Genomic DNA, 25,155 nt, shown 5'->3' with positions numbered 1-25,155 from the left:
ACAGGCACTTATTATTATCACTATCATCTGGTCAACTGTGAAAATTTCAATGGCAATCAAAACGTTTAGAAGATATTTTAGAACATTTAGAAGATGTATTTTATTAAGTTTATCATAAAAACCTAAAGACAAAAATGCTTCTAATAAAAATGTGTAATATGCACAAAACTTCAGTTGTACAGAGAATATAAGTTTTAAGTGATGAATTCCAGTGCTCTTTTAAAGAAGACAATGTTCTATGTGACATTCAGAACCAGAGCATTTCATTCTAGTTTTAATTTTGACTTCCCTATTAAAATTTGAAGCATTTGATTTTTACCATCAATATAAATATGTTTCTCTTTTTAAAACTGCATATATATCAGACAAAATCAGAAACATGACAAAGAATGATGGTAGGCCAAATACAACATATGTTTGCCCTGAATATAATTGTAACACTATAAACTAATGAAGAACAAATACAAATTGAGAAATTCTTTGACAGTGAGCAGTGTTCCAAGTGTTGTACAGAAAGGAGGAACTTTGCATCCATAGACAACAAGCAGCCTGTTCTTTCAACTCTGAGCACCTCACTCATGAAACTAAGCAAATTTAGGCTAATACAGGAACAGCTCCAGTGTGACACTTCAAATCAGGGTACTGACAAGAATATGCTGCTTTTGGATGGTTGTAAACCTGATATCCTTTTTCTGTATATGGCAATAAAACAATATCTACCACAAGAACTGAATCCATTATTTTAACTTAGGAACAGCACAAAAGTATTAGAGAAACAAGTAAATTTGTCTGCTGTGGAGAACTAGAAAAGGTTTGCATTTCCTAAATAAAAAATATTTTTCATATCTATATATTTGAATATTTTTGTGTATATTCAATTTTTTATGTATATTAAAAATTACAAGTAGAATCCTCAAAAAATTACTAGAAGGATCCTTGACAAAATTTCACCAGCAAATATAGCAATAAAGTGAGTAGAAAGATTATGAAAATAGATAAATACTGTTGCATTCTCTTCTTTTTAGATAAGACAGCCATTCCCTTCAACATCCCCAAAGGCAAGATAAGTTCTGACTCATCCTTAAGTCTATCCCACGTCCCCAAAACCTGTGTGTGTCAAAATTTAACTTCTCCCTTCTTGAATTTGTAATACAAGAAACCATTGAAAATAATTTATGTATTCCTCTGGTGTTCCATTTGTTGAGTTCCTGATACCTCATTTTTTATTTGCTTATACCCACCCCGGGCTCCAGCAAGACTAGAATGAACAGAGTAATAAATTCTCATTTTCAGTAGATGGCAAAGCTACAGTTAATACATTATGGATGTAACAGTTTCTATAGAAATTACTCAACAAAACGTGACAATGTCAAAGTAAATGCAATACTGTAAGTTACCAAATTCTGTTTCTTTGTCACAGTACAGCATTACATGGAAAACTAAGCTATTAAATCTATAGCATTAAATAAATATTTTTTTACTTTATCAATGAAGAAATAATATTTGCCAATGCAGGAAAACATTTTTCTCCTATTCACTTAAGCTCCATTTTGCTCCTACTAAGAAAAATTGCCATTAAGAATAGGAAAATATGTGAATCTACAAATAAAGAATGTGTGACTCTAACCTCCTCTGTTGCCAAAGGGAGGAACTGAGCTGTAAAAAAACCTCTTTCCATTCTATGCTACACAGTCCAGCTAACTGTGAGACAAAGGTAAATATTCAAGTAGGTTTTCCTTGAAGAACTACAAATTTGTGCTGCCCCACAGAATAAGTCCTTTACATGTTATCAATCCTTTAACTGCTCAAATTTCTTTAAAAATATCAGCTAATTATTAACAAATACAATTACTAACAAGCAATTTCTAATAAATGCATACAAATAGTAGCTTAGTAATGGCCAGTTAGTACCATTTTCTTTAAATAATTCTCTAGTTTATCGATGAAAAAAATAGACACTGATGGTTTGCTCTCCATCAGGATGAAGTGAAGTCTGGCCACAGTAAAATGGAGAATAGGCAGAAGGGAGCTCTTTGAAGCTGTTGGCACTGATAATATTATTGTTGCAAACCTCATGCTTATTGAGAAACACATAAAAAGGAGCTGTACTCTACACCACATCCCTCTCACCAAACTATTTAAACTTTATGAGAGCTCTCATTTCTTTTTGCTCAAACTCTGTTTCACATAGAAAGGGACAAAAAAGTCATTTTCAAGCACTGCTTTTGCTCTCTGAAATCTGCAGTGGCAGAGGACAGAGGGCATGCAGTGCACTGATTTTCCAAGAAACACACACATTTAAGTAAAAATAAAAGTCCTTTTTTTTAAATGCATCTTTCTTTATGTTTCTTGCCTTTTCTCTTGTTAATGCTGCACAGATGGGACAGCTTGAGTGGAATTCCTTCCTGGATCTCTCATTGTCAGCAAAGTGATGACTCTATGTTCAGTCCTTTCCTAATAGTCATGATGACGCTCTTATTCCCCTTTTTGGATTCTTCTCTCCCTCTTTTCCCATTTCAACACTTCCCTTTCAACTTTTGTACGGCCACTCCATTCAATTTCTAGCACATCTAATGCCACACATATATTTACTATTAATTTTAATAGGTAGCTTCCTACACAGTAGATTGAGATAAACACCAAACCAGACCACAAGTCAAAGAAACTTTCAATATTCAAATACATGTATATTATTAAAACAGCATGACATAAGGTACAGGATTTTTCTCTGTAGTTTGATGATTTTGCAAAAAGAATAGAAAATGCACTGCTGTCAATTAATACATTATGTTCTAAAAAATTCTAAAGTGTGCAGAAATTGTGAAGCTGCAGAAACTCAAAATATTTGTAGTTAAAAATGCATCAGTATCATAATTATATGTTATGAAAAGAAAGGGGTTTTTTTCATTTGATTTACAAGAGAAAGATGGAAGAATAAGATTTCCCACTCTGAATTAAGAACTTCTTTCCAAAGGTACCTGAAGGTACACATAAGTGACACTGTGACTCTCAAAAACAGCATCCACTGTGTAGAATTCCTGAGAGCTTTTAAAAAGGCCACTAAATGCACATGAGGACTAACTAGACACTGTGCAGATCTGTGGACATGTTAAGAATTCATAATTCCCAAACACCATCATAACTGCTCTGCACAGGACAGCTGGGAAAGACTGTCTGTGGGTAATGTTAGCCCAGGGTTCCAGCAGGCTGGTGGGGAAAACTCCTCTCACTCCTTTCTGATGCAGCAGAGGGAAGTGAATTTTTTAGGAAAAAGGAATAGGGGTAAGTCAACTCTGTGTCACAGCCTTATCTGGTGCACTTTTGGCTTCTGATTCCTAAACAGATGCAGAGATATCTGAACTGTTTTAAAAAGCTGATCAAAACTTGAAGCAGTAAGGTGCAGCTGTTGATAAATTACATTACACGGAGTGAAGCTTTGCATACTCAACAAAAAACATCAAAAAATTATATTGTTCACTTTCTTTCAAGACCTTCCTTGCACATTGGGAACACACTTTATGGTAAGCCTGTGCTCTGTATTCCAAAGCCAGCCAAGCACTGTAGAAATCAGTTTGAAATGTAAGGTAAGCCTACACACTAAGAACCAGCAGCTTTCCAGACTTGACTTGTACTGCATAGCAGTGCTCAAAGCCATATTCAAGATTCTCCCACTGCACAGTGACACTTCAGCCTGCTGACATCTGTGGGTGTTACCACTCCTGTGTGCACCCTCGGGTCCAAAACTTGAGGAAAATGGAAAGGGTTTGAGGACTTCCCTATTTAGGCATTTCCTCATAAGCCTTACAGATGGAAGATAGAAGATAATGCTCTTGTGTGAAAAGATCTAATATGAGAAGGATGCTGTATCCATGTGTCATTTCACAGTAAATGTACTCTGTTTCAAGGGCCTGGGACGGGTTCCTCCTTTATTTTGTTTTATGACTGCAGTCATAGCTCCAGTGTTAAATTAAATGTCTGTCTCTCACAGGGGATGTAATCCAAGAGAAATTGGAGCCACACCAGTTTGTAACAAAAGCAGACTAAGGTGCAAAACTTTTTGTGCATAAAACTTTCCCTAAACTTGTATAAGATGAGAAGATACCACTTAAAAAGAGAAGTGTCAACAGAATGCCTTAAGAGTTTTGCTCTCTACAAAGTGCAATGACTTCACAAATGCTCACCTGCACTAACAGGTAAAGGAGATGGCAAGTATCCACCTTCCTTTAATATGAAGTAATCCAATCACATTTCCAACTTACTCTGATGTAGGAGGACAAATGGCAGAACCTGCACATCTGTTATGGCAGATACTTTTACATTATTGAGAGGACTTGCCTGGGTTGCATCCCTGAGTATTTTCACTTGGGTCCCAAGGGGAGAATTACCCATTTAAAGGTCACATAAAAGAAAGGCTGATGGATTTTATACGCTAGCGTGATCTTCTAATGTACCTACTGCCTTATTTATTGCTCAGTTTAATTTTTCCCTTTAGCATGCATCACTCTTGGTGATCATTAAGGTCTATAAATGAAAAGCAAAAAAAAAACTCATCTAAAAAAAAAAAGAAGAAAATAAGTCTGGAACAAAAGTGTTTGGTCTGAAAAAATACGCAAGAGAACAGATGTGAAAAAGCACTCTGAAAGTTTTCCTGTATAGGTAACAAGAGCAATTTTACTTCTATTAATTAAACTAATGCTTTAATTAATTAATGGTGAGATGCAGACATAGTCATCTCCTGCAATCAATTTAAAAAAGAAAAAAAGCTTTATGTGTATTAACAACTGAAAATCAAATCAAATATGAATATTAGCATCTTAATGTGCATGCAAAGTAATTTATTAATAGATTAAAATTTTGGAAAGCTCTTCTAATTAGATGCAGCAGTAATCCCTCTGATATGCAAGCAGTGCATTTGCCTTAGTGTATTAACATCTATTAATGTTATTTTAATATATGCTTTGAACCAGAGATTATGAGCATCGGTTCTGCATAAAGTTTGCTTTCAGGAATATTCTAGTGGCAATCACCAAGGAAGCTTTTTCAGCTGAATACCACAGTACAAGACATGCATCATCTTCCTTTTTATTCCAGGTATCTTTGTAGAATTGCTCTACAGATCAGGCAATTTTTCCAAAAACCCTTCACCTCTCTGAGGGCATATTTAAGTGACAGCTCAGAGAATACAGGGCCAGTCAGAATAGGGAAACAAAGGACTTGGATGCTTGCAGAAACTTGCTAAAGTAGAGTGGTAGGATGAAAAACCAAACCAGCAGAGTACCCCACCTGCTCCAACTATGAAGCAGAACACCTAAAACACCCACAGATAGATGGGACCTGGCATAAAGGAAGCACAAACCTCCTACCTGTAACAGTTTACTCAATTGTTGATAACTCATAATACTGAGGGATTTATTTAATGTTCCGTGAATTTTGAGAGGTTTTCAGGATTTTTTAATAATTTCTCTTGGGATAAAAGGATTTTTAAAAGTCATAAGAAATCTCTTTGACTTGACAAAATATATAAAAGAAATGTTACAAAAATGCAGTAAAAAGAGAAAAAAAATCCCAAATAATCTAAATCCCACTTCAGAGAAATTATAAAAGAGAAAAAAAAATCCCAAATAATCTAAATCCCACTTCAGAGAAATTATAATAGCAGTATTATATACTAATACTTGATGATTTGGATACTTGATTCCACAGCCCAAACTCAATTTACAAATTTAATGGAACATTTCTGCATTTCAAGACTGCCATCTCATCTCAAGGATTCTGTATCTGTATTTTCTCTATCCTAGAAGAAGTAGAAGCAAATAAATTTAGCTTTTTCTCAAGGAAATACAAATTATTGAACTGTAAGAAGAGCATATAATGTAGATATCATGAGATTTAAACATGGAAAGGGAGAAATATTTTTAGGTTGCCAATATTTCAAATCAGTCATAATTTGATCTTAGCTTAATTGCAATTACTGCTTTCCTAATACTAATTTTCTTGCCAGCTGGAAAGTAAAATTGATTGAAGCTACTATGGTTTTTTAGATGTCTTAAGTATACCATAATGTAAAGAACATCACAAATATATACTAAAAAGACTTCTGAACACAGAAATTTCTCCACGATCCAGTGTAATTAACCTAATATCCTCAAACCATGTTCAGAACTTGTGTTATACCAATGCATGTTTTAGTTGCACTTTTCGATGGGGTATTTGTTGCTGAGGGAAGGAATACTGACATCCTGATCTCCCAGAATGGTTCTCCTGCCAGCAGGCACTTTAAATAGAATATACAAAAATACACTGCTGTTGTGAAAATCTTTGCATACATTTCCAAACATTCTCACAGTGAGAGTTTTGTTAGACATCCACTTTTCTAACTTGGAATAAATACTGCTAATAAAGACCCACTTCAACCAATGCATATTTAAAACAACTAAAATATTAAGACTAACATTTCATAACAGAGATTAGTATGGTATAAACCTCTTTCAGAAGGTCATATTGTACAAATCCTACTAATTTAAATGGAAATATTCTCTTTGAACTGAAAAACAGTTTGGCTTGTGAAACCAGTATGCACTCCAGTTAGTATGTAAATTTAGTCTAGCATTTACTACTAATGTTCAGCATAGTTTGAGGCATGTTACCAAACATGCCCAGAAAAATCAGGCGTGAGTGTGTCATTATCCCAACATCTGAGAGCACCATACTTGCACACTCACAGCTGATCTTGAATGCACCTGGGTGTTTCTAGGGATATACCTCATGTATCTCTTGTGAGGAATAAAGGTGACTATACCTGGTCTGGAATTAGACATTGTCAATTAAAAACACCCAAGACAGAAACTGGTCAGAACAGCAAATAATCTAAATTTAGTGAGTCTCTCTCCCACAATCACTTTCATGTATTCCAGAAAACACTTCCAGCTTTGGCTAATTTTACTCTACCATTTCTTTGTTACTTCACTAGGCAGTTCCCAAACAGTTCCTTTAACACAGCTGAAAATATATCTCCCAGTAACAAAAAAAATTTACTATTTTTACTTTCAGGTCTTACAGCAGAAACCAGCCTAATGCAACAGCCACACATAACATTTTCTTAAGTCAAACATGAACATTATTAACTTCACCAGTAGACAATTTTTCTTTTCAAAACCACAGACCACCATGAGTAACAACATAATAAAGATAAAGAGCATCCATTATACTTTAGACTCCCAAAGTACTCTGCATTATTTGTACATTCTTGTGTGGTACACATAATAATGGCACCATAGCCTTAGATTGGTTTAAGCTGCAAATGGAATGGTAGCTAAAGAGATCTCTGTTATAGCTGAGAGTCACAGGCATGTGGCAAAACCCTCTAAACATAAAAAGTGTAGATTTAAAAATGCAAAATCTCCAGAGGTCAAATTTATTCTTGCCACATCACACCAGAGCAACATACGTTCATCTCTGATTCTAGACCAGTGATTCTTGGAGACAGATCAGCTGAAATAGATCTGTGCTGACTATAAGATACAATATGATGAAAGATAAAAAGGAGAAGTGCTTTGATTTGAAATACTTTTAGGGACAGTAAAATTTAAAAGCTGTGGTTAGAAATATGCCTTTCTCTAAGGTACCAGCCCATCATTTTTTAAAGGAAATGCATTTCTCACTCAGAAATGGAGTCAACAAATGGCAATACTTTGGTGAAAGCCAGAAAAGATATAAACCAAAGGAACTGATGAAACATTGATTTTATGTTCTTTCTTTGAGGCTTCCTTTCAACTTTGAAAGTGGGAGAACTAAGAAAAAGAATAACTGAATTTACAAAGAAACTTCATAACCATCACAGCTGATGGAAGAAGCAGCACCAATTCCATACATTTCACCCAGGCCAGCACATCAGCACTCAGTGGATAAAAACACATGAATGTAAGAAAAAGTAGATTGAAGTGATGCTGTACTACAAAAGGTAGCTTGGATAACAGCAATAAAAATTGTTGTTATGACACAAAAACTGCAAGAGTATTTTTCCTTCCCTGCATTTCACAGATGCTGGCAAGGTACTGAAATTTTGTAGTGACTCCCATCACAAGACAGATAAAATAAAAGCCACAGATAAATATCTGTCAAGACTGCAGTTGAAAGCTATAATCTTTTAACTTGTCAGTCTTCATGTATGGAAGGAAAGGGAAAAAAAAAAAAAAAAGAAAGGATAGAACAGGAAAAGCATACAAACAGCCTAGGGTTTGTACATTTGATTCTTGTTCTTAAAGAGCAAGAAAGTTGCCTGAAGCTTTTCAATGCTTGTATCCATTGGGAAAATTTGTATGCTGCTGCTAAAAAGGAACTTCAGCACTTAATCTTCCTCTATACAGAAAAATAATGACTTTGTTTTGGAATGAATTTTAATAGATCTGAATAGAGATATGATTGTTGGAGGTCTTTGGGAAAAAGAAAAACAAACAAGTAACCAACAGATTTTTAGCAAAAAAAAAAAAAAAAAAAAAAAAAAAAAAAAAAAAAAAAGCCTGAATCAGAAAAGACTTTTTAAACAGACACAGTATGAGGAGAGACAGGGAGAAACACCAATGTGCAATTGTCCAGGTAGAAACAAGATTCCAACAGACAGCAGCAGGAAGAGAAGAATCCCAGGCATTGGGGAGTTCAGGGGTGGAACAGGATGAAAGAGCTCAGGACAGAGGTGGTGAAGGCACAGCAAAGTTTGCAACCAAAGGTGGAAAGGAGCGAGATCTCCAACATTATTACTGGTGCAGCACCTTACTCAGTCTATAACACCAAGTATGCCACCTCCAGTATTTTCTTGGAACACCAGCTCCTCTTTCACAAAAGAGATTACTGATTTCACCACCTGCACCAGGAGTCTTAACACAACTTAGAGAAGGATTAAAGCACTTGCTGTTGTATGTTCATTCACATCTACCTTTTCTCTCAACTGAAAAAAAAAAATTTCTTTTAAACTTTCAGTTTCTTCTGTAAGGGAATTTAGCATTTCCTGTCTGAATTGTAAATATAAACCTTACCGCCTCATTCTTAGATGTCATTGCTGACAAATGTTATCCACCTGGCACCTCAATGTCATTGAAAAGTAATTATTCCTTCAATTTACTATTAACATTCTTTAAAATAAAAGTTAGTGCATGTGGTTATTACAAAACACTTGGTACTTCCCACAAGCCTGTGACTGTGTCTATATTCTGGGCAGGTTTGTACTCAGGTTATTGCATTCTCACCATGCAACATAGCCCTTGTAAAATATCAGCTGGAAAAAACAGCTTTTAGACTTTCCAAATAAAAAATCCTTGTTGTGACATGTTGTTAATACAGAATGGATACCTGCATTCCTGAAAAGGATGAGAGATCCCTAAATATGTGGCCTGTAAGTACACCAGTAGTTCACAGTACAAACATGTACTGAAGGTGGAGAATTGCCACATGTAAATTGAAATCAAATTTCCTGCTGACTTACGCCTACAGAAACAACAGCATTTCAGAACTCAAAAAAATTCAAGGCAGAACAGTGACTGTATGCACCTACAGACCCTTGAATTATTCCTTGGGCAAACCCAGAGTGTGAGGAGCACCGAGCCACGCAGGGAACTGGGTAACATCTCCTCAGTGACACGTGGTGGCTCTGTTGGGAAAGTCAGCAAGCCACAACCACACACCACGTGTGCAGGGCTAACACACACCGAAAAGGAAGGAAGAGGGCATGAAATAGAAGGGGGAAATAAATAAATAAAAAGAAAAAATTAGTTAAAGCAGCCCCAAAATCCTCTCTGACAGAAGACCCTATTTTCAATTCTGTTTGATGCAGTGTTAAAAACCCAAACTAACTCGGGATAAAGTACTTTATCTTACCAAAGGAAGAAATCAGACCTAACAGTGATACCAAGCAGGAAAAGATCAAAATGAGAGAGATATGCTTCAAAATAGAGCTGCTGGGGGATACTGGTTAATGTTGAGCTGTGGAAAACCAGAATGGGGATGATGCTCTGTGAAGGGCCCCAGAAAAAAACCCTTCAAGGTTTCTTGGTGTGTATCCAAGTTCTGTGCTGCAATGACTTTATTAACAAATGAACAGTATAACAATAATATCAGACCCAAGAACTGAGGATTTTAGAACAGGTGGAAAGGTCACCTGCTCACACACTGCCAGAGGCTACACAGAAGGCTCAGTGGGCCCACTGGCCAACCTGAGATGACATGTCCTGCATTTCTACCATATGTTCCTAAAGCAGAGTGAGTCTGGTATGACTATTCATTTACAACTAGTATACAGCATATTTTGACAGATTTTCCTCTTTCAAGGCAGTACATTTTCAGAAATTTTAAAAAAATATATTACTGTGAGAGACTTTAACAATACCACTTCACTGGCTGATTGAGCTGATGAAATCAATTCCTGAGCAATAACCAACCCACACCTCTCCAAATAAGCTGTAGGAATCAGTTAAGGCAGCTTTTGATGCAAGAGCACACAGACTTGGTAGAAGGGCGGGTTGAATCTTGGCAGCACGGCTAATAAATGTAATTATAATGATAAAAGCTCACAAATGGCTTCATTCTACACTGTCACTCACAGCACAACCTGCTATCACTCACTTCTGCTGCACACAATGACCTTTGTCATGCTTGAGAAAACAGCTTCCCACTGTGATTTGACTCTTACTGAGTGGCCAGATGGGGCAGTTTTGCTTCATTATTTGTGTCTGTGAAGTGGAAATGCCAACAGAAAGATTCATTACTGTCAAGATCATCTCTGCAAAGCTCCCTTGATTTATTAGGGCATAAACTGCTGTACTGGCTGTAATGAGACATAAATGTTCTGTAAAGCCTATGAACTCGAGAAGGAAATACACTGCCATCAAGAGGCTCGGGGCCTAATTTATTAACAGCTTCTGTCATACAAGCAGCACTGACTGTGGCAGTTATAGGGAAAAAAAGTAAGAGATTTGCCAATGTCATGTTGACATAAAAGAATTTCTTCCATTTTTTCCTGAAATTTGTACAGTGCTGACAGGTGAAATGCAGTGGAATTGATAAATATGATAAAATATTAGCATCTCTCAGATTCTATTTCATGTTGACATTATGATCCAGACTTATAAATAAAGGGTAAAGATACTTAAAGGATAAAGAAATTAAGATTCCAGTTACCTTGAAGGGAGACAATTCCCTGTCCAACAGCAGAATGTTCTAGATTTTTTTAAGCCCTGCATTTTGTTAGGCAGTCCAGATTCTCTTCCATTTTTAACATGGATCTCGCCTGCTTTTGTAATTGGGGCAGTACAACACTCCTAAAATATTACAACTGTTTATGACAACAAAAAAAGTGTCAAGCACTAGAACTGCTTGTTTGTGTCTGCCATGAAGTACAGGCATTATTTGAACAGAATGCACCAGCTACTTAATCCACACTGAGAGCATGTAAAGAGCACTTGAGCAGCACAGGAATAGTTTAATATTCCACTGACAAAGGGCTTATAACGTGGGCACGAGGAGCTGGAGAGGCTTCCACAGTCCAGCCCCTAGGATTCTGTGTTTCTATCAGTTAGACTCCTCAGATATTTAAATCAATGAAGCAAACAACAACCAAAACAAAACCCCCTAACAACAATAACAAAACCCAAAATTACACAAACCCAAAATAACTAAAACATGGCACAACTTAAAACTGGGTCCAGATCTGCACCCATAGTAAAGACTCTTCTGCACGTTCAGAAAGAATGTAGCACGTTATGTTTACATTCAATTAACACATTAGGGAACAAATGAAAACATCTAGCTATAAAATTACACTGTTGTACAAAAGTTCCTTCTAAAATCTTATTAATTTTTCATGTACCTCTTCCAAAACTTAGAGACATACATACACAGTATAGACTAATTTTTTAAAATCTCCTTTCAGAATGCTATTTCTGAAAACTTTTTGCAAGGAGCTATGACACAAAAGAAACTTCTCCAGTGGGAAATATATCACAGTCTGAGCAGTCCTACTCACACAACTGAACCCACATAGAACTTTTTACCATTAAATCAGCAAAATTAATTGAGCAAAATAAAAGTACAAAGATACCTGGTTATGATGGCATGGTAATCTTGCCTATGCTTCTAATTTCATAACCCAGCCTCACTCAGAGGGCAAGTACACTTTGTACTGGCACAACTGCTGTGAGTAGCTCTGGATCATGTAGACACTGTAGTGCTGTTAACACTTGATTAAATATGAATGTGGGAGTCAACTCCAGGTTCGTTTGCCACTCAACAACCCTTTAATAAGTCACTTTGGAGAAAGGAGGAAAGGACACTTTCTTTTGGAAAGGTTAAATCTGTACATCAGTAGAAAAAATAAAGTTCATTAGTAGTATTTGTAACATACCTATGTGGCTTGCTTTACATTAATATTCCCTTATGGCTATTAAATGTTCCAACATTTAAAAAGCAGCAAACTAAACCATAACTAAACCAGGAGTGTACTCATCTATTTCTCACTAAATGATGGAAAGGTATCTAATGAAAAATGAGCTATGAAAATCCATGGGAGATGGCAACATTACAACCCTTAGAGCTGAGCTCAAGTTCAACTTTTTTCCCCCGCTCCTCAGCTGTGGTTATTTACACAATATTAGCACTTTTCTGCTGAATTCCTCTCCTTTTCCTGAGAGCCCCTGGTGGTTTACATTGTGCACAGATCCTGTCCATCCCTGCTAACCAATTATCCTCAAAGGTAATTCTGAGTAGCTATGGAAGGGAGTCTCTGGAAGAGCACATCTAAAAGTTGATCTGGTGCAGAGTACCAGAGTACTCTCTATGGATTCAGGAGCTTGATGGAGGGATTCAGAAAAGGAGTTTACTAATGCCCTTAAAGGTTCAATATCTGTCAACTGAGAAGGATGTTCAGAGTGGTTGCCAATGATTAATGACTGTCACCTGCTGGCCTGGGAGAAGAGACACCATTTTCAGCTACTTTTGTGAAGGTGTGCTTGCTGAACACAAATTCAGAGCCAAGTGCATTTTTCTGTCTGAAATGGCACAAACATGACATACCACAAAGGCATCCTCAGATGTCTGGCTCATCTCTGGTTTCCATACATGGCCTTTTAAGGAGAATTTAGGTCAGCCTAAATAAAACAGTTTGTTTCAAAATGGGGTGCCATATGTCAAAATGTACTTAGCCAGCCAGTAAAATTTTAGCCAAAAATTCAGTATTATCAGATATGGTCCTAAAAACTGTACTCACACTTTTCTCATGCTGTTTGTATACACATTTGAATATTTTCTACAAATTTGGGTTTGGTTGCTTCAATGTATGAAAATATTTTTTGAAAATTACTATCATAGTTACTAGAAGTATACTGATATAATTTTTTGTTAAAATCATAAAGTAATACTGGTAAGTTTCTATTATGGGCTAAGTTCTGTCACCCTTTTCAAAAAAATTCTAAACAGTTCCATTTGCATATAAATACTGCAGGTACTTCTCATCATGGAATCAGTGATAAGTCAGGGACATAGCCCCAGAATAGAACATAACTCCCATTTTGACAGGATTATACTGAATAATATAGCACAAGACAGTACTACAAACCACCTCCAGCAAAGAAAAGGAAAACTTATTTCACAAGGCAGCTAACAGGATCTTTTGTCTTGGCAAATATTGCCCCCTGTGTAGGAGACAAAGAGAAAAGAAAACTACTATTGATCTCTACTTAGAGCTATTTTCTAAAGAAGTTCTTCCAGGAGAGCTGAACACACAGTATTGATGTATTGATCAAATCTCAGGCAGTGTGTGGTGCCCGAGACAGCACAGTCAAGAGCACAGATCTGCTGCTAAGGCAAGGCACAGCCAGCTCAGACCCTGGATGTCCCAAATATGGGCCCAGCAGACACAGAAACACTGTACTTAAAGCACTCTGAACACCTCTGATGAGTAGAACCCACCAAATCTATGAGGAGACACGTTTATACCCTTGTAATTCCCTGCCTGAATCACCAGGCATGGCCCTGCTGCTGACCATGTTCCCAACACAGCCCAGAACAAATGCAAGCAGTGCTGACCCCACAGCACAGGAGCAGAACTTAGTCTCAGTAAAAGTCCAGAATAACTTCTGAAAGGTGGCTTGTTTACACCTTTTCAGGGCAATACAAACCATAAGATCAGACTCGAATTCTACACTAGGAAGCAATGGGAATCTCAGACTAACCATATTCTCTAGACATATTCTGTGGTTCCCACTCAAAATTTCCAGCAGTACAACCACAAAAAGGCTGCACTAGTGGTGCTCCCACAAACTGGGGACTCATGAGGGAGTATTTTTCAATTGCAAGTGGCAAGAAGTGGATGGGCAGAAAGACAGCTAACCAGTGTCACTTTTGCATACCAGCTGAATTTCATCTTCCATGAATTTTTGTGCCTATAAAACCTGATGGCATGAATATTTTATGAAAACTCACTCCCTAAACATGATGTAAACTTGGCCAAAGCAAATGTTTACCGTTTTCACCCATCCCTACCACAGATGTTTCAGTATTTAGACAAAACTCTCATTTTATGAAAAATTCAGCCATTTATTTTTCACAGTAAGAGCAAACTCAATAAATGTACACTCAATTTCACTCTTGGAGGTTAAATTAATACAGTAGACAAACTGCCTAGAAGTTTGGTTGGGGTTTTTTTGCAATATTTAAAGATTTAGACTGAAATATGATTGTAGAATAGCCAGTATTGTTCTAGCTTTTGCTTTTTATACTTAGGAAATCTTCTTCATGGTTGTACTACCATCTTGTATTATTAAATCAGCTAAAACACAGAAACTGACAATATCCGATACTACTTTAGACATTATTAAAAACCCAAAGAATTCTCCTTCATCAGAAGCTGAAATACTGAATGATTTGATTGAAAACTCTTAGAAAAATTACTTTATTTTATAACCCCATCATATTTTATTCTTGCCAAGAGGATTGCCTAGCTTTCCTAGCAGATTAGTTTATTGTCTCCATTGATTCAAACTTCCAAATTTTCCTTTAGGCATGGTGACAACAGAGAGTAGTTGTCCTTCTAAGGGGGGTTGTGGCAATGCTTTTCCTCATACAGGGATAACTTGTTTCTGCTTATTTTTAAAACAGGCGATAGGAACATAAAAATGTTTCCAGAAGTTGCTGAATATTTCCAGATCCCATTGAAACATAAGAGCTAAGAAATTTGACAGTAAAATTTGAGAGAGAAACAATTTTCCATGAAAGCAAACCCTTAAGTGGCTCCTGCCTTGAATTGTCCAGGCTCTGTAGGTGTTCTATTTTATGAACCTCCATATAACACATATTTCAAAATGTTTTATAAATATTTATACCTGCTCCTATTTTCATAATAACATGCTGAACAGCAGTCATTGGCATATACACTTTACTACTACAATGGATTTTAAAGTCTTCTTCAATATCAAGTCCCAGATGATTCAAAATCCTTCATGTTTTTTTCAAGATATGTCTAATGATGTAAGATGGAAGAATAAAGACTTCTGTCTTCTAACAACGTACTAAAATCAGCTTCAGTGCTAAAATCCAGCAAAAAGCTTTCAAGAACTCGTAAGGGGAAACCTCTGTGACTGAACTGAAATCAGTGCACAAATGATATCCCACAGAAAGAGAACATATTTATTCAGATGTGCAAATCCCATTCTGTCAGTTCTGCACAGAGACAATTATGGTAAGGGTAGTAGAGAGGATTATGGGATGATGGAATTTAGAACCTCATGGAAAAGAATAGGTTTCTATCAGTTTTGTAGCAAATGTCTGCACATGGGAACAGAACACAAAAGTTAAGTCTATGGAGGCTGCCATGTTTCACAGAAGTCTCAAAATGCAGTTAATGCTGTTATGCCAGTTTAGAAAAAGTAGGTATAAATACAGTGAGATAAACAAACAGTGCTCTCTAAATGGATATTCTATAAAACTCATAACCACTAACAAAGTTAAAGATTCAACCACTCAGAGAGAATCAGCAGACCCACAACAGAGTTCTAAAGATGGGATTGTTTGGATAACTTGTTTAGTTCTTAATTCAGTAAAGGGCTTTAATGTATGCCTGAATCCATTGCTTTGGTTAGCAGGGATGTAATAACTCACATATGTAAGTGTTTCACTGAAATGAATACTAAACTAGACATATATGAGCCCCTGCATGGAAGGAATCTTTCGTACTGCCTTGATATATGTGCATGCATTGAGGGATTGTTCTACAGCCAGACACCACGAAGGATAACAGAGGTACTCTGGGAAAATAGTATATATGAATAATAATTTCATATAAACAACGTCTGTTGTACTTCCAAACCAGCAGAATTTGGCCTCTCAGAGTGAAATGAACAAGAAATACCATTTGCTGTATGTAATGGGATGCCAGCAAGAGAATACTATACCAAACATTTAACTTCCTCTCTTTGTAACATTCCCTTTCCAAACATCTCCTGAGATTTGATATTTAAACATGCAATTTACCAACCTTCTCAACTTAATGTAAATATCCAACAGAAGTTAAAGTTTCCCTGTGTAGTGAAACAACACACTATGGCTTATTTTAATACAGTGAGAGTTATAGAAAATGGGAGTTTATGAAGATTTCATTAAGGGAAAAGTGATACAGGAATGAACTAAGAACGGAACATAAAAACTAGGTAGAAGTATAGTTCAGAACTCAGATGAAAATATCTAAAAACGGGGTTTTTTGTGTGGTTCATAGTTTTCCAGAGTACTTGCCAATTGCATACAGGCTGTTGGAATTGCCATACCTCACCCACACTAGCAGTCAATCTGACCTATGGGTTAGGAAAAGATGCAATAACCCTTTTTCCTGTTTAAGCCTCACAATTGCACTGTCTCCTCTACTTGTACTTCTGCACCAGACTCAGGCCATTCCTCTTAATCATAAAAAAGTCTTTAATCCTATTAAAGTTCTTGTCCCCTACACCATACTGGTTTTGATTCAAATTTAATCTTTTATTTAAAAAAAAATAGGGTTATAACAGGCTTAAAACATCATAAGTACAGTTTTTAAAACTTCTCCAAAATACATGTGAAATTTTCACTCTTCCCTGTTTGTAAAGTCAGTGAAAAGTTTTCACTTAGTAACTTGTGCTCTACAGATCAGAAAGTACCTACTAAGCAAGTTTGTAGGTCTATTATATCCTAATTTCAGGCTATTGGTGGAGGAACCAGAGATGAGTGAACATAACCTGCATTTTATCTCTTGCACCAACTTAGTTTTCACCACGACTCTTGTCTGTAATGTAACGTTTAATACAAAATTGCATTATTTCAACTCTTTCTAAAAGGCATACTTTAAACAGGTAATTTAAGAAGGCATTCAATCCAACATAACCTTAACTTTCCTTTACTATCTAGACTTATTTTTTAAATTATATTAATCCAAAATAATTGTTTGAAGTACTGTATTATCCCTTTATGGTCTAATGCAACCAAATGGGTTTTATATATGCAGCTATGGTCACCTTTTAGGTGCTGGGTCACTCACAACTACAATATGCACTCATGATATTTTACAGAGACTGTTGATATTCACCTAAAATAGAACAGCTCTGACAACTTTCAACATCTCTTTTCTGTCTGTAGTGTTTAAGAAGATGCATACATTATAAAGAGCATTAAAAACAGTCTATAAACTGGATCCTGGCTTTTAGGATAACTGCAGCATTGCTCAGTTTAAACCACACAAACTGAAATACAGTTTTTATTATGCTGTTAAAGAAGTTCAAGAAATAAATGATCTCACCATTTCCTTAAGCAGATGACACAATTCTTCACAAAAAAACATTACCTCAAAGTAGGCATAGTCCACAGAACAAAATAGGCATGTTCGTGCAATTACCATGCCTCCTTTAACTGTCTTGCTTCTGGCATAACAACTTAGTTTTTAACAACTAATAACTCACAGCACATAAAATATCAGGAGAAGATTTGGTTGTTTGGGGTTTTTTTTAGTAAACAGAATCCATAATATATCAGCTTCTTATTATGATATTTAATTATTATATTTTAGTCTCTCTATGGCCACCAGCCATATATTTCAGCATCAAGGAGTTTTGTGCCAGATGCAAATAGTGATTACTTGTAGTCATCTAGACACGTTTTATGGACACTTATTTTATCTCAAATTTTGGATCTCTCTCTGTCTACATACTACATAAAAGCTAACTTCTTTTTTTACAAGGAAAAGGAATGATTTTTGTTATTGATACCCATGAGTTCCCAAAGAGTGCTTTGGACAACCTGTTTCAGATTGTGGATTATTCTCCATTTAGACTGGTCCTTGCTTATAAGGTGTTCTGTATGACTCATGGCTAATTTAGTTTTGTATCTATTTCTGATTATATGACAAATATTAGCATGGTAAAGGCACTTTGAACATGCATTTACATTGTGTATAAATTATCATTCCGTTTAAAATTCTTCAAACATTCAGAAAGCATTAGCCCTTCCATGACTCTAGCCAAGGGACTGCACACAAGAGGTAGTAATCCCTCCTCTGGCAGTCCCCATATACCTTGAGAATAATATTTAATTACCCTTATCTTCACAAAAAAACATCTCTCCATTTTTCCAGTTTAAACACTGCAGGATAAGTTTCTTCATGGCAAATTAAATTGACAATAGACTGAAAAGAGGTCTTAACTGCTTTGAGTGTCGTATTAAAAATTCAAGTAAAAATACTAGTGACAAATTTGTAGAAATTATGTTTGTTTTGACCAAAAGAAATATTCACTGAAACAGGACCTCCCAGCCTATTTTTCTTGCTAAGAGGAAAATAAGGCACAATAAAACCTTCTTTAAACTTTTTTTTTTTTTTTTTTTTTTTTTTTTTTTTTTCCCAAATAAAATCACACTTGGGGCAGGAATCTAGCTGTGAGGAGTTGTTTCTCTTTATCCTGAAATCAAAAACTTATGTTTGATCTCATACCCCATCTTTCATCATACTACAGGAGTGCCTAAAACAATAAGTAATTCATGTAAGTTATGTCATAACTTGAAAGGCCTATAAAGTGTCTTTTGTTCTTGAGATAACCAGTAATAAAGCACCGGGTTTGTGTAGCAGTCATGACATCTGCCTCCAAAGTACGTCAGACTTTTCAGAAAAAAAATCTATTTAATAACATCCAGACAGGACTGCACACGAGACATTCAATTTGCTGTACTAATGTTCTGTGTTGCCAACATTGCCACGTTCCTTGGCACCACACAGACTTGGTTAAAGATTTGCAGAAGGGTTTGTAACCTTGTGGATGGCAGACATGAACAGAAAGATGATTTGCCACCGCTGCGATGCCACGATGCAGCCGCCCGTTCTCTTGTAACCTTTCACAGCACCCATTGATTTCTTCAGGATAATTTTCAGACAAAGAAAATGAAAACATGCCATGTTTTCATCTTCCTTTTCTAAAGGAGGGTGAGGCAAGCCTCCTTTCCTGTCCTGTGGCAGAATCTAAATGTTTGGGGAATTTTACACATACTCAAAGCTCAGACATTTATTTCATATATGCAGTTGAAGCCAATAGATTGTGGATCACTAAATAAACTCACTAAATAGATTGGTAGTTAAAAAAAGAAAAAAAAAAAAAAAAGAAAAAAAAAAAAAAAGAAAAAAAAAAGCAGAACCATTAAAAGTAAATATTTATTTCATAGATCTCTAATATAAATGAGCAGATTGAAATTAAGATCTTTAGTGACCAAGTGACCACTTCTCACCAGGAATGACCAAATGTTTTCTTAAATATTTAAGAAAGCCACATATTATTAAATGTACTATAAATATTGATCCTGTAAAGGTATGCATAAAAGTGCCACATAACTAAGGAGCTGTTGACTGGTTATTACTGTCTGCAAATCTAGTATTCTATTATGAAATCAAATCTAAATCTAGCAAAATTTATGGTGCTGCTCTCTGGATTCAATTATAATTTTAAGTACTGTATATAGGTCCAGACCTGCCAGACTGAAATTTTTCTTATAAAGCAGATGCAAGAGCAGGTATAAACACTTAAAAGTCATGGAACTATTTATATTGTAATTTCAACAGTTCCATTAAGACATGGGCAGCATTGGCTGTTAGGTATTTCTACATCATAATCATTTAGCAATTGGAATAAAAATGTTATTGCAGTTATGTTTTATATTCACTCCACTTGAAGTCTTAGCAGTCATAGAAACCATCTTAAATCTCTGCTTTGTTGTAATTGTTCATAAGCATAATGAAAATATTTCTGTGCCACACAATATTAATTATACCCAGAGCCCTCAGAATAACAGGAGACAGACAGATGAAGTTCTATGCCCTGTTACTTGCCCCGAAAAAGAAAGGCTGCAGAATAACTAAGGTAACTGGATACAGAGGTATTTTTATCCCAGAATCTCTAGCTGGATTTTATTTTAGAAAATTAGGAAACTTAAGGTGGGATTTTGGTTTCCATTTGACTTGACTTAGGAGTTAGTGCTTCTGGTTTTGCATTTATCTACCATAGCATATAGGTATTTCAGATAATTATGGAAGCAAATGATTTTCAGACTCAAAGACCCACCCAAAGGGAAGGATAAAATTCAAATGATTCAATGATTCTTTTGCTTTCCTTTCCAGATTTTACATTTTCATTTACAATATCATGAAGCAAAGATCTCTCAGGCCAAGGGAGCAGAATATCTCTTTCTGGCTGTCATAAGTCATGAAAGGTCACAAAGTTGACATCTTCCTTGATCACCTGAGTGCTGCATTAATCCCTATGAGAAAAAAATTCTAAAATTCTGTATCCAAACTGAAATGCAGATTTCCCCTTGATCTCAATGCGATTTTAGACTCTGCTCTCAATCACGGTTATGGAAGAAATGCTTTTGTACTTCTCCAAAACAATGAGTAGACAGGTTTTGTAGACATATAGAACTTGACAGCCACATAAAAACAATAGGGAAGTGGAGGAGAGAAAAAAACCCTCAAATATGCAGGCACTGGGTCATTTTAGCCACTGGAGGACAAAACATCATGAGACTTCAAGGAGTTGCTTGAAAGTTAACAGAGTTTAAAATTTTTTCCTCACACATTCATACAAAACAGTTTACTGCTTTATTTTCCTTTGCAATATCACAGCATACTGAGAACAGTATTTTTTAAAATGACAAACTACGTTAAATAATATTTAAGTAGATACTTTCCGTTCCAGGATTACTAATTTTCAATTAGTGACTAAAATGGCTTCCAGCTGAGCACCTGACAAAGTTTGAAGCTCTGTTAATATCTCTAATCTCATCATAATTTCATTTTTTGGTGGGCTAAAACATTTCAGCAACATTTACAAGATTAATCTTCCTGGAATTTTCTGTTAGTTATTGTTGGAATTTTCCAGTAGAAAGGAAGCAGGACAGTTTTATTTAAGAAAAGGTCATTAGTGGTACTCTCTTCTGGGAGCAGACCTGAAGCATTATCTTTTCATGTAGTCACACCTCTCTGTCTGCCTGCCTCCCCTACCCATGGCTTTTCATGGGTAGAATTAGAATAAGGACCTAGAGAAATAGGTACCTAAGTGCAGTATTTTGCTTGGTTTCTACCTAATGCATTTGGATCTCATAGTAGGAGCAATAACATAGAATAAAAGCATGACTCTGGTACAAGGGATATCAAAAAGATATTTTGAGACTTAAAAGGCTTTCTCCTGAAATAAGGCAACTTAAAAAAATATAAAATTATTGCAACTAAATTATAGCTGTCATTGTAAACAAACACTTCCTTGGTACTATTCCTTGTAAACACTTATTTCTGCTGTGTGATGAAAATCTGGGCTTTTATATGAGATGTGTAGATTTATTTACCCTTGGGGATTAATTGTTCCCTTTTTGGTACTTCACGTGGCAGAGCTGCCTTGAATGAATTACAGAAAATTGAAAGTACTGAATGCAAGTTTCATGAACGAGAAAAATTATGTTTGTAGCAAAAACTCTTTTCTAATGCGTGAGAATCAGCTCCTTAAGGTGCAGGATTGCACGTATGGCCTCGTAAATAAAAGGAAATAGATGTTAACAACTAGCCATATAATAAAATATAGTGCGTGATAAAAATAGCATCTGCTAGATTTACATTTTAAGTAGAAGAAGATATTAAGTAAACATGAGGAAATGTTGGAAATATTTTGGGGTTTGGTTGTTGTTTTTTTTTTTGCTGAGGGAGATAAAGACTCAAAAATCCCAGTAAAATGAAAGCATTCCTTTTTTCAAGGAAACAGTCCAGAAGATAATTTTAATAGTCTTTTGATGGTCATAATTTCCTAGTTCATACAAAAAATCAATTTAAGCTACTTTGGGGATTTAACTGGAGCCATTTTATTCCCTTTCCTAATAATTGCAACACAATTTTATTTTAATGCATTATCAGAAGGAAGATGATATTTAATCAGCTGTTAGACAGAATATATCACCAATAATACATAATAAAGTGCTCTTTTCCCTGTTTATATAGTATATATATTTTTAAGACTATCTTTTGCAAAGATATAAATGGTTTGGAAAAAGGAAGAAAATGTGAATTCTTGTTTACATCCTGGCAGTTTGTATTCGCTCTCTATTTTTACAGATTCTCACTGACAAACCTTTAAATTCTTCACAGTCATATGAAGAAATTTTTTCCTTTCTATAAGAGAACAAGATGTTTCTGCTGCAACTAATTATAAACCATTTGCTATTATCTAACATTAGATCAACTAAAACTGAAATTGGTACTTTGCTGATCAGGTAATTGAAGTAAACAGAAACTTCAGAATTTACCTCAATTAGAGCTATTACCTTTTCCATCACTGTCCACCCCAGTACGAAAATGCAGGAAAAACATAAATTATAAGATGGCAGGGAAATACATAGATAATAGGGAACAAAAAATGCACATGAAAAAAAACTATCAAGCAGTTCAAAGGTGTTATTTATTAATGTACAAAACAGCTTTGGAGAGAATAAAGATGGTGTAATGCAAAGGCAGTGAATTGCAAGTGTGTGGCATGCATAATTTGTAGGCACACTGACACTGCAAATATGTAGGATACTGCATTTACAATAAGTGTTCCTTTCTAGAATAACAAATCCAACAAAGTCATTCAAAGCTCTAATGCATTAAAGCATACATATGGAAATCTTTTACATTTTTCATACACATTTCAGGCTGAAAAGAGGAAAAACCAATTGGATTTTTTTTTCATACATGTTTCTTAATATCAAATTTACAAGGCTACATTAAATATTTTTAGAAGAACTGAGTAGGATATTGCATATTAACTAAAAGCTACTCCCCAGACACCACGTCCTTGTTAAACAAGGCAGGACTCTTCATGTAGGCCTTTGCAGAAGTATTCTCAATGGAAACCTTCTGCTTATTGCAACAGCTGTGCTGAGCATTGTTATCTCAGATAGAGCTGTGGATTAGCACATGAAAGATATACAACACATGTTTTTGTGAAAATACTTAGCTGACTCTTTCAGAGAATTCTTTCCTTGCTGATTTCTTATGATAAGAGTTTCCCCGCGGTCTCTTCTCCTTCTTAAGAGAGGAACTAACTCCAAAGTATAGGAAAATACAGCACATCAGAGGCACATCCTTCTGAGGGATTCTGTGAATCTCCTTAGACACCAGCTTTTGCTACATGAAGTAAAATGTTCTCATGGAGTATTTGAGGACTTAACAACTTAAATTAGATGGTATCCCATTGAGTAAGAGAGGAAGGACCAGCCAAAAAACTTTTAGCTTTTAGGTCTTCTGTCCAGTGGAACAATACTATGTTTGCATAAAACAGAGCTAACAAAGTCACTCAGAAAACAAACAGAATTTTATAATAGAGAAACATGACTAAAAGCTGCAAATTAAAACAACTACTTTTTTCCACAGAATACAGAACCCTATGCAGCACGGTCATATTAGTCTATTACTTGCTCAAATTGCACTTCAAAAAGTGTGGCTGTTGCTTCCACAGGCATATATAACATGGCAAAGAACTACAAAAGCTTCCTAAAATAGTCCCAAAAATTTCTTTAGCAAAAGAAAAAATGTAGAAGAAAGTTATTTTGCATACAGACACGAGGCCCAGTAGAGCTTACTCGTCAGGAAAATTCCAGGCATTTCTGCCCTACTGTGAAACTTCCACGTGTTATGAAACAAGGTAATGTAACTCTGGGCAAATTTCTTTATACAGATCAATAGAGCCAAATACATTTTTAATAAAATCTTACCAACTGCCAGCTCTATCCCTCACTCTGCCAAATGAAGAAATTAAAAATACTGAGTACTACATCTGCTCTTTCTCCTGTCATAGTAAGCCATTCACTGTCTGCAGCAAACACCCATCTTTAGCTTGAAAAAGCATCGAATTATTAATGTGTATTTTGGGAGAAAGAAGAACATTTTTTTTCATGTTTAATGATGTGTCTCAGGGAAATGATTATATAATGCTCAAAAATGTAACCTGGAGGGAAACAATACCTTTATATCTTATTAGCCTAAGTTCATTACCACAGTAAAAGACCATCTCCTATCCTCGAACAATACCATATAAGCTTCATTTTTCTATTACTGATCCAAAATAATTTTTAGATCATTAGCAAGATCATTACTGGCTTTTCAATAGACATACACTTTAGACTCGTTATGAAGCTTTGGGTTTTCCATTCAGGAAAGGTGATAACATACTTACTTTTCTGTCTGGCCAGTTGTATTTTGCAAATATTGTGTCATATGTGTCCACAGCTCCATCAGTGATCAACATTATGGCTTGGCTGCAAATGCTTCCTTGTCCTGTGTGATTGAACTGCAAAAGGAAACAATCATTAGAAACAGCACATTCCTGTTAAATGAAGATAGATAGGATCACACTGGATAAACATGGATTTTGTCAAATCTCTAGCATCCTTAGAGGAAGTCGAAAATATTCAGGCTGAAAGCATTTTATCAAAGATATTATGATCTTGGTGAATTGAAAAATAAGAAACATATATAAATACAGTTCTACTAAAATTGAAATGGTATTCCCCTGGTTTTGATGGATGATAAGTATTGATGCATCTATGGGGTTTGCTTTGATTTAAATATCATTTTAAAAGAATAAGTTA

At 35.6% G+C, this 25,155-nt stretch overlaps 1 protein-coding gene across 9 annotated transcripts in view; it reads right to left on the bottom strand.

The window, feature by feature from the left end:
* The window catches only part of CACNA2D3 (calcium voltage-gated channel auxiliary subunit alpha2delta 3), a 422,236-nt gene that overhangs the window by 169,918 nt on the left and 227,163 nt on the right, over positions 1-25,155 (bottom strand). For all 9 annotated transcript variants that reach the window (XM_069027740.1, XM_069027747.1, XM_069027744.1 and 6 more), the window contains one exon: positions 24,741-24,854. In XM_069027740.1, the coding sequence (XP_068883841.1) occupies positions 24,741-24,854 (114 nt within the window). The remainder of the gene's footprint in view (positions 1-24,740; positions 24,855-25,155) is intronic.

Source organism: Aphelocoma coerulescens, chromosome 12 (genome assembly GCF_041296385.1).
Source record: "Aphelocoma coerulescens isolate FSJ_1873_10779 chromosome 12, UR_Acoe_1.0, whole genome shotgun sequence".
Lineage (NCBI taxonomy): Eukaryota > Metazoa > Chordata > Aves > Passeriformes > Corvidae > Aphelocoma > Aphelocoma coerulescens.
This window is presented reverse-complemented; position numbering and strand designations above follow the sequence as displayed.